This window comes from Echinops telfairi, unplaced genomic scaffold, assembly GCF_000313985.2.
Source record: "Echinops telfairi isolate 266 unplaced genomic scaffold, ASM31398v2 ScPeMD7_1;HRSCAF=3_0, whole genome shotgun sequence".
Classification (NCBI taxonomy): domain Eukaryota; kingdom Metazoa; phylum Chordata; class Mammalia; order Afrosoricida; family Tenrecidae; genus Echinops; species Echinops telfairi.
Genome location: NW_022103896.1, coordinates 66,825,876 through 66,837,052, shown reverse-complemented (window position 1 = coordinate 66,837,052; position 11,177 = coordinate 66,825,876). Strand labels below are relative to the sequence as shown.

Here is an 11,177-nt window from a genome sequence, read left to right as displayed (position 1 = left end):
AGGCTCAAAAATCTCTTCATCTGGTCTGGTTCTGGTCAACTCAATGTGGGCTGCCTCACTCAGCCTCCACAGGGTGCCGATTGGTCGCCTTGCCTTTAGACCATGGGCTCACAACTACCATCAAGCCTAGCCCCCTCTGCTAGATCATGAACTTTAGACCAATCAACCCGCTTCTCTTCTTCTCTTTTTTTTTCTACCTGTAAACCAAATTCACAGGTGTCAGTGGCCAAACTCAACCGGTCTCTTTATTGTTGCATTTCTCCCACTTCCACTCAACAAGTAGATCCAGGTGGTCACCTAGCAAGCATCTCAGCTTTCCCACAGGCTCCCTTTAACGTTCAGTCCCAGAGAGGGACCATATCCCTCTTTGTTGTGAGGGTTTGCCTGTGTAATGTAGGATGTCCAGGAGCACCGTTGGCTAATACTAATAGCACCCCTCTCATTATTGACAGTCAAAAATGTCTACAGAAATTGCCAAATGTCCCACTCACTCATTGCCATAAGTCGATGCCAACTCATAGTGACCGTCTAGGGCAGGGTAGAACTCTCCCCATGAGTTTCCAAAACTATTAACTTTTCATAGCAGTAGAAAGCCCCCTCGTTCTCCTGAGGACTGGATACTGGTTTCAAACTTCAGACCTTCAGGATCGCTAAGATCCACTACAACACCAAAGCTCCCTGAGAATTATTGTCATGAAATGCTTAGAGTAGTGCCTGGCCTATATGAAGAGCTCAAATATCGTTGTTTTTATTTTTACTAGCCACTTTATCTTCACTAGCATGTTTTTCTGCCGGGATTGTTGAGTTATACTTATGGAACAGATTGTCAGCTTATCCAGGATAAATTTTTTTGTGAGGTCGTAGTTTTTTGTTTTATTTTATCTAGTGGTACAAGGAACAGCAGGGCAAAGTGTGTAGGTTGTCTATTAGTACTACATAGTAGACTCACTTGAATCTTGAATGTGGAGGGAAGTGAACCTAGAAGAGGTCTGACTTCCTAGGATAAATTAGGTCTTTTTTCCCCCCATTCTGTGCTGTATTTATCTTTGGGGCATCCGTTAAAATTTTTTATTAGTCAATGGACAGTTTTAAATTTGTACCTTTCTCAGCCAGTATAGTCTCTTCCTGAGGCGTGTAGACTAGGCGTCTTATTCATGACTAAGTCATCAATACTTAACAGGGTAACAGTAGATGTTTAGTAAATTTCATCTTGATTGAATTCTCTGCTCAAGTTTCGTACAAATTTTGTGCCCTCTTAAAATCCTCTTGAATTCTGTTTTAACTATATTTGGATAATCTCTGATACAGCATAAAATTAATGACATCTTAGAATTAAAGAAATGGAATAAATCCATTTATTGCCCACATTTGTCAGCTAAGTTGCTGAAGGACTCCTTTATCATTGAGTTGATGCCAACTCATAGCAACCCTATAGGACAGGGTAGAACTGCCCTGTGAGTTTCTGATGGTACTGTTTACAGGAATAGAGAGCCAAGTCTTGCTCCCTCAGAGTTCCAAACTGCTGCTGACCTTGCAGATCCCAGCCCAATGTTGAACCACTGACAGGACTCCCAGTTGTTTAAGTAGCTTTTATGTATACACCAGCCAAGCCCTGGATAAAGTATAATACTAACAGTGACCTTCAGTCAGCTTAAACATTATTTATTCCCTCAGAAGCTTTCTTTTTTTTTTTTTTTTAATCATTTTAATGATTAAATTTTAATCATTTTATTGGGGGCTCATAGAACTCTTATCACAATTCATCTATCCATTTATTTTTCAAACACATTTGTACATTTGTTGCCATCATCATTCTCAAGACATTTGCTTTCTACTTGAGCCCTTGGTATCAGCTCCTCACTTTTTCCCCTCCCACCCCCTCTGTGAACCCTTGACAATTTATAAATTATTATTTTGTCATACACTGTCTGATGTCTCCCTTCACCCACTTTTCTGTTGTGCGCCACCAGGGAGGGGGTTTTATGTAGATCCTTGTAATCCATTCCCCCTTTCCTCCCCACCTTCGCCCCACCCTCCTGGTGTCACCACTCTCAGCACTGGTCCTGAGGGGTTCATCTGTCCTGGATTCCCTGTGTTTCCAGTTCTTATCTGTACCAGTGTACATCCTCTGGTCTAGCCAGACTTGCAAGGTAGAATTCGGATCATGATAGTAGGGGGCAGGAAGCATTAAAGGACTAGAGGAAAGTATGTTTCATCATTGCTACACTGCACCCTGACTAGCTCGTCTCCTCCCCGTGACCCTTCTTGTAAGGGGATGCCCAGTTGCCCACAGATGGGCTTTGGTTCCCCAATCTGCACTCCCCCTCATTCATAATGATAGGATTTTTAGTTCTTTGATGCCTGATACCAGATCCCTTCGACACCTCGTGATCACACAGGCTGGTGTGCTTCTTCCATGTGGGCTTTGTTGCTTCTGAGCTAGATGGCCACTTGTTTACCTTCAAGCCTTTAAGACCCGAGATGCTATATATTTTGATAGCTGGGTACCATCAGCTTTCTTCACCACATTTGCCCATGCATCTATTTGTCTTCAGTGATCATATTGGGAAGGTAAGCACTTAGTGATATGATTTTTTGTTCTTTGATGCCTGATAACCTGATCCCTTCGACACCTCGGGATCGCACAGGCTGGTGTGCTTCTTCCACATGGGCTTTGTTGCTTCTGAGCTAAATGGCTGCTTGTTTACCTTCAACCCGTTCAGAAGCCTTTCTTGACACTTGCCTCCAAAAAGATAACTTAAACATATTATGAAATGTTTTTTTCTTTTTGGAACTTTTTTTCTAGGTGTTTCCCTAGCCATCTGTTCTTATCTTTTTTCCCCTTTTTACCACATTTTTTACTTTTTTCAGTTATTTGTCTTCTTGTTATGTGGTAATAAGTTAATGAGAACTGGGATTTTCTGATGTCTTGGTACCACTGTATGTATGTACTCATTACTTCACATAGCATCTGAGTGAAAATAAAGCTTTGTAGTTAAACGCAACTGAAAAGTTACTAGAAATAATGTCAACTATGTCTTAAAATAATAATTTTAAAATTTAAAATAAACTTCCAACAAGTGATTTCACATGCTTTGCAGTTTGGATCAAAATCTTTTTTTTTTAAATCAGTACCAAAGTACTTCTTTTGAAAATAATTGTCAGTAATTATTACTTGTCAAGTGTAACATCAGGTTTTATTGTATACAACAACAAAAGTAAGTATTGTTGGGCTTTTTGAAAATTTATCTGTAAATGTTTAAAACATAGGCTCATAAATGTAAATTAGTTTTTATAAGTTACAAGTTGATTGTAACTTATTACTCAACAAACCACACAGTGGCACTGCTGGATCATGTTTTGTTTTGTTTTTATTATTACATTAATAAATTTTACCTGTTTTCCTTTTTTAGCTATAATTCATGGACTGTCCAGTCTAACAGCTTACCAATTGAGAACGATATACATATGCCAGTTTTTAACAAGAATTGCTTCAGGAAAAAACCTTGGTAAGTATATTTTTTTATCATATGCTTCCTTTTGTGATGCATATACTTTGTATATGCGTGTGTAATGCATAGCTAAAAAAAGTAAGAGAAATATAGTCCCTGTCTTTTGCGAGCAGTCATCCTAAAATTCCAGCGTACATCAGAATGACCCAGAGGGCTTTTTAAAACACAGAAATACCTCATTTCCACTCAGATTTCTGATTCAGTAGGATGGGAGTACAGCCTGGAATTCACGTTTCCAGTAAGTTACCAGGTAATCTGATGTGGCTTTTGTGGAACGTACTGTATGTCAGTTAAAATTTGACGATACGGTGGCTTTGTAGTATCTCTTACTATCATATACACTCCATTTTAACTGGCAGCTATAATATTAAAAATATTTTACTTGAACTTAATACTATTTTAGAGAGCATGATTTGTATCTGTATCTCTTCTGTGACCATATAGTTTATTCTAAAGGATTCTGAAGGACAAGCCTGGTTTATTTGATGTTTCATTGATGAAAAAGCCCAATGGCTGCTGAGAGGCAAGCAGTTTGAACACACCAACTGGAAACTTGTTCCTCTAGATATTGACAATTTAGTAATCTCCATGGGGTAGCTCTAATCTGTAGAGTCACTGTGAGCTGGGATTTAACTTGACAGCACACAGAAATACCAACAATGATGTAAATAACCTTTTTTGTTGGGTTTTATCATTTGCAAAGTACTTTCCTAAGATTAGCCTGATAGACGTACTTACATGGAAATGCTTCCTTATACATGTGTACACAAAATCCCCAAGGATCCCTGGTGGTATAGTGGTTAAGTGTTGGGCTATTATATGTGCTGTTGGCCGTTGGACACCACCAGAAGCTACACGGGAGAAAGACTGGGCTTTCTACTCCTGTAAACAGTGAACAGTCTCAGAAATGCACAGGGGGTTGCAATGAGTCAGCGTCAACTTGATGGCAGTGAGACACAAAATTCCAGCTTCTAAGCACCAGTTATGACTTTCACTAATCCAGCTCTATAGCTCTTGTAGCCTGCCTTATGTTGTGGGTGAGGCTAGGCCTGGATATAGTGCCAGGACTAATTGGAGCAGACTAGAGCCAGTGTAGATAAGGAAAGAGGTGGGCCTAATACTTAGGAACAAAAGGAACTGATGTTAACACAATGCAAGAATTTCAGGCCATGCAGAATATACTTGTCAGCATTAAGAGAGCTGAGTGCCTTTGGGCTAACGCTTACTGGAGGAGTAAGAAACAACCAATAATTTATTTCACATCTTTCTTTTAAAAAAGCATTTACACTTTTAAAAAAATGGAACGAAGTGGGATTTCCTCCTAAATAATGTTTTTAGAGCTACTAAAAACTTGTATTTAAAGAATAGTTGATAAAAATATTCCTTTGGATTGTACAAGAAGAGAGAGCACAGGGCCCACTTCATAAGACATGGTAGACAAACAATCTGACTTGGCTTCTTTTTCTCTTGCTTCATCGGAGGCTGGACTTGCCTCAATTTTCCTCTCTCCATTTTTGGCAGGTAAATAAATCTTCAGTTGCATGGTTAGCTATGACAACCTGTTTTCTTTCTCTTTCCTCCTTCTCCTTTTACTTGCACCTTTTTGTTTGAAGATTTATTTCTTCCTGCTGCCTTTTTTGACTTGGACTATATTCCACCATGCCATTTTTGCAGTGGGTGTCAGAAGGAGGATCCTTGGTTGTGGCTTTAGACCAGTGGTTCTCAACCTGTGGGTCGCGACCCTTTGGGCGTCCAACGACCCTTTCACAGGAGTTGCCCGATTCATAACAGTAGCAAAATTTGTTATGAAGTAGCAATGAAAATAATGTTGTGGTTGGGGGTCACCACAACATGAGGAACTGTATGAAAGGGTTGCGGCATTAGGAAGATTGAGAACCACTGCACTAGATTCAAGGAAATTGGAGACTTTCTTTGTCAGAGATGTTCGCTTGTAGGGAAGAGAGAAGCTGCATTGGAGTCCTTTGGGTAAATATCAGATGAGTGAAAAAAGATGACTGATAGCCAGGATCTTTTGATTCCTTCCAGCCTGACCAAGGCCATATACATATGAATGGGGAGATAGTCAAGGTGTGGCGAAGATGCAGTTGAGAATTTTGCAAATAGGTTGTGTTTATTTGAATGTCCTACATCTACTGAATAGTTCTCCTACCTTGTGCTGGAAATTAGGGGGCCTTGGCGATGTATTGGCTATGTGTTTGGCTACTAGCCACAAGGTCAGTAGTTTGAAACCACCAGCTGCTCCAAAGAAGAAAGACAAGGCTCTCTACTCCCATAAAGAGTTACAGTCTTGGAAAACCAGAGGCAATTTTATCCTGTCCTATAGGGTCACCTTGAATCACATTTGACAGGTTGCCAGTGTTTTGCTTTGGTTATGGTTCATTATAAGTTCAGAATTAGGTCCTTGCACTTAAAACATCCATTCAGTAAACAATAGGCATACATAAAGAAGGGTGTTAAATATTGTGATTTGTGTGTAATGTAGTAAGGAATCGGGAGCCAGTGTGCATCTTTAATCAGAATAAGCTAATTAAGATTGTTATAGAAAGTGGAACAGTGCAAATAATACCATTAAATATTCACATAAATCCTATGAGGTAGTTTCCCTGCTTTTTTTAGGTGTGAAGACAGAAATAGCTTTTTACACTATTTTGCAATTGGAGAAATAGGTGGTGAGAAAGGAAAGGAGTAAGCAGCACTCTTGAGAGTCTCAAGTTTAGTTATTGGCAGAGCGTGGGCAAAGAAACAATTTCTAGAAAAGTCCTTCACAGTTGTCCATAAAATATATAACAAAGATCCCAGAGTATATGTAAAATATCAGATTTCAATATCAATGCACCAGTTTATGCTCCATCCATGTGTTTACTCCAAAGCAATAAACTATTTAAGAATTCTGTGACACTTTGTAGTAAATAATTTCATTTTAACTTTTTAGTCCTTATGATCAATACCTGAGCAAAAAAAAAATCCCAAGTGTTTTATAGTATTATTCTTCGCATTAGTTTATTTTAAAAACTAATGTTAATGAGGAAGGATGTTAATTTATAAAATGAAATTATTTCTCTAAACTGGCATGTACTATAAAGTGCCTGACCTAGACTGTGCATTTAGTAAATATTTAAATGAATGGTTGGTTTGGGTGTTTTCTTTCTTTTTAATATGATGAAAAGGAGGCTCTATTTCATTCTGTTAGTTATTTCATTCTTTTTAAGGTGCACAGTTTGAAAGTGATGAACAGATTACACCCTTGGAATCAGCCCTGAATATTTGGAATTCAATTGAAAAGGAACATGACAAACTTCATGAAGAAATAAAGAATCTAATAGAAGTTCAGGTATGATTATTTGCGCTTATAACTATTTGTGTAGGAAAAATATATATCTAACATGTAAAAGGAATGTAATCTTTTTCAGAAATAAAATTTTGGTTTGTAGTCCTGACATAAAACTAATGATTGCTACCTAAGTGTATGTTACCAACTTTCAGGAAATAAAGGTCATCTAGCATTAAAATTCAGTATTTTGTACTCCCCTAAATCTCTCTTTAAATATTATAAATGCAAAAAAAAAAGGCAATGAAGGAGACATATCTGAACTACTGGCTTCTCTATTGGCAGAAGGCAGAGAGGTCAGACAAGCTTCCGTGCCCCATCCTTCTTTTACTATTTTACCACCAACCATTCTTCCCACACTACTTTACTTCTATGCTGCATTGGATCATTCATTGCATCGGCCACAGAATTCACAGGCACTACTCAAGGTTAAAGGGGTGTATTAGGGAAGGTAATAGGTTACAGGTAAGAATCAGCGAACAATAATCCGGCTCCTCAACCAGCTGCTAAAGTCTGTCTGTGTTCCTCTCTCTTTCAGGCTATAGCTGTGTGTATGGAAAATGGCAATTTTAAGGAAGCAGAAGAAACCTTTGAAAGAATATTCGATGATCAAAGTTCATGTTCGGTAATTGTTTAGAATCAGAGTTTAAGAACTGTTTATATTGAACGAGGACAATTGAAATGAAATTGGGATGGTGAGGGGAAGGAATCTTAAACAATATAGACATTGTGGTCCTTTAGAATGATAATGAATCACATGAGATTTTACATTTTCTACTAGCACATTTAAGATGCAAAAGAAGCAAGTGAAATTAATTTTATTAATGATTGAAATTTATTTTAATAATGTTTTATTTTAACCAGAGATCCTAAACCATTTTTAGCAATCAGTAAAAATTGAGGTATTTTACATTCCCTTTGTTTGTACTAAGGAGCTCTGGTGTCTTAGTTACATGTTGGGCTACTGACGACAAGGTCAGTGGTTTAAAACCACCTACCACTCTGCAGGAGAATGAGGCTGCCCAACCCTGTAAAGATTTTTCCAGTCTCCGAAAACCACAAGGGCAGTTCTACCTTGTCCTATCGGGTTGCCATGAATCAGACTTTTCTCAATGGCAGTGAATTTTTTGTACTAGTCAAACTCTAGTGCTTAATGCTTACAGTTCCTATAAGTTCAACTAGCCATATTTCAAGGGCTCATTAGCCACATGTGACTAAGTGACTGCCCTATTTGACAACACATCTATAGAAGAAGGTGTGATGACAGACTTATTTTTTAAGAGGATTCTCAAGTGATCGTTGGTAATTTCTTTTGTGGTAAATGTTAGTGGCAGAACTTGAGTTTTAGCTGTTTCTGCTCCTGTAAAAATTTAGTTTGGGAAACCCACACGAGCAAGTCCTCTTGTAGTTAAATAACCCATATTAACTCTTTAAACTTTGCACATTTTGAAGCCATGTAACTTAAAGAAAAACTAAACAAAACAAAAAAACCCTGCGATACAAGATCCACTGAGATTTTTTCACTGCTGGAATGAAAGCCTGAGCGGTAGAATTTTTTTAAATGCTTATAACTTATTGTCCAGCAAGCATTGAAAGAAGTATTGTTCAAAGAAAATGTGCTATGTGCAGAGAAATATATAGAAGTGTTTAGAATAATATTGCAGTAATAAAGAATGTCTGCATGCCCTTAAGATAGGAGAACAATTACTTTTTTGTTCAAAGGAATACTCAGTAACAAAATCACTACTTCAATAAGTAAATCACGGATAAATCTCATAAGCATACAGGTGAGTTAAAAGTAAGTCTCAGAAAAACGCACATATTGACACCATTTTGTATAAAATGTTAAAATGCTAACCAACACCACATTATTTATGGATGCCATATATATAATGTTAGCTTAAATGACCTCTAATGAGAAATCTACACTCAGGATGATGATTACCCAGAATAGAGGAAAGGATGCAATCAGATTGTGGTAATAAATGACTATTAATAATATTGTGTTCTTATAATGGGTTAGTGGACACTCAGGATCATAATATCCATTTATGTGTGCCTGAAATACAGAGGTACATATTTATAAAAATTGGGGAACAGGAACAAAGAATCATCAATGGACCATTTAAAATATAGAATTAAAAAAAATAGTTCATTGGTTTCTGAATTAGATTTTTAGTAAAAAAATTTTTTTCAGTGAATATAATTTAAATTTTATTTATGTGCATTGTGTGGCTATGTATTTATTCTATGTTGGTTTTTCTTTTAGCCTTTAAAAAGAAAATTACTTGCGATTATCTCTCAGAAAGATGCATTCCATTCCATCTTTCAACACTTGAGCTACAACCACATGATGGAGAAAATTAAGAATTATGTGAATCATGTGCTTATTGAGAAATCACCAACTTTTCTAATGAAGGTATAAATAATGATTTTCATTGAAAATGCTCAGGGAAAATAGTTGTAACAAAGTATTTGAAATATAAATATTCTAGAACCAACTTAAACTAATCAGAATTTTATTTTGGTATGTCTTTTAAAAGAATGTACTGAAATATTAAGATTAGTAAATCTTAAGATTCAGAGTCTGGTTTATAGTTTTATAACTTTTCAAAATAAAAATTGAGATTTTAAAAGTAAATTGTGCTGGAGAATTACTTAGAATGCATGACAAAAATCAATGAAAACTTTAAGTAAATTTTAGGAAAGTTAAAATTGAGGGATCTTTAATCAAAACTGTTATAACATTTTTTCTCACCTAAAAGTTTTTAAATCCGTACGTAATTATCGTGGAACATTTTGACTCATATGAGGCAGCTTAATGTAAAATGTGGACATTTTTTGTCAGGGGTGTAAGGCAGCGTTTTATTTTCAGTGTTCTTAGAAGCCAAGTGCGTTTGCCAGGAAAAAGCTCCTCCAGGAGGCTTGTAAAACCAGTGCGATAGCAAGGTAGCTCCTGGCAGCGCCGTTGTTCCTGGGTACTCGTTAAGATAGCAGAAAATTACTCCTTACCGGCCTATGACCAGATATCTTAAAAAGTTAACAAATTAATTTGTGCTATTTATTTTAAATGGCTTTATTACCATCTCTCACTTTTTTTTAAGGCAGCAGCAAAAGTAGTGGAAAGTAAGAGAGCAAGAACATTGAATTCTCGAGATAAACCTAATAGTAGTGATTCTGAAGTGGAAACTCCGCCTAATTTAGATATAAGCGAAAGGTTAGTAAATTCACTAAATGGTTTTGTGTGTGTGTCTCATCAATGTACTATGTTTATAGAAAAGTGATTCTCATGACTATTGTTATTAGAGATTTATTGAAGAGTTTTAGCTTGCTAATTTATTTACATTTGGATATATGGAGTTACTTCATGACTGAAGCAAAAGTATAGAAAGTGCCATTTAAGTAGCATAAGATCATTGTACTTACCATTCTTTTTTTAATCATTTTATTGGGGTCTTGCACAACTCTTAATCACAATCCATACATACATCCATTGTGTCAAGCACATTTGTACATTTGCTACCATCATCATTCTCAAAGCATTTGCTTTCCACCTGAGCCCCTGGTATCAGCTCCTCATTTTTTCCCCTCCCTCCTTGCTCCCCTCTTCCTCATGAATCCTTGATAATTTATAAATTATTATTATTTTGTCATATCTTACACTGTCCGATGTCTCCCTTTACCCACTTTTCTACTTAGCCGTCTTTTTAGAGAGAGAGAGAGAGTGTGTGTGTGTGTGTGTGTGTTTTTGTAAAAGCTCTGTAGTGGGCTGGTTCTTAGATCCCACATGCACTAATTATGTGATTTCCTCACTGTAGTGAGAGCTAGTCTACTATGTAAAAATCTTTTCATGTCTTCTGGAGACAAACTAACCATTTCTTCTTCCGGTGTGAACTGAGAATAGTGTTTTGCTCCAGTGCTGGAAGAAAACGGGCTGCGTCAGGCATGAATTTGAGACAATCGTTCAGTCTCAAATGATTTCTTTTTGGGGGATTTTCAGGTGTGATTTTTACAGAACTGATTTTTACCTCCTGTTCCCAACTTTACAAACTAACCTTCCTGTGGGAGATGCAACTCCACCATTAAAAGCCTTCTTTTCTATTGATCCACGGTTCATTCCCTTCATTTTCCCATCCTTATCCAAAGTCCAAATAGTCAAATCCCTATGTTCTCTGGATGAGTCTGTTTGGCAATGAATATATGTTACTGGTTTCATTTGGGAAAGAGACTTCATGTTGGCTACATAATTGAGGGTGAGGATTGGGATCCAAGGTGAAATGTGCACCTTAGAGCTGAGACTCAGTATCTTTTTTTTT

The 11,177-nt window shown here is 37.0% G+C and overlaps 1 protein-coding gene across 2 annotated transcripts in view; it reads left to right on the top strand.

The window, feature by feature from the left end:
• The window catches only part of TERF1 (telomeric repeat binding factor 1), a 40,205-nt gene that overhangs the window by 9,953 nt on the left and 19,075 nt on the right, over positions 1 to 11,177 (top strand). For both annotated transcript variants that reach the window (XM_045284376.1, XM_004697743.2), the window contains exons 2-6: positions 3,414 to 3,509; positions 6,743 to 6,864; positions 7,400 to 7,486; positions 9,131 to 9,280; positions 9,966 to 10,078. In XM_045284376.1, coding sequence (XP_045140311.1) covers positions 3,414 to 3,509; positions 6,743 to 6,864; positions 7,400 to 7,486; positions 9,131 to 9,280; positions 9,966 to 10,078 — 568 coding nt within the window. The remainder of the gene's footprint in view (positions 1 to 3,413; positions 3,510 to 6,742; positions 6,865 to 7,399; positions 7,487 to 9,130; positions 9,281 to 9,965; positions 10,079 to 11,177) is intronic.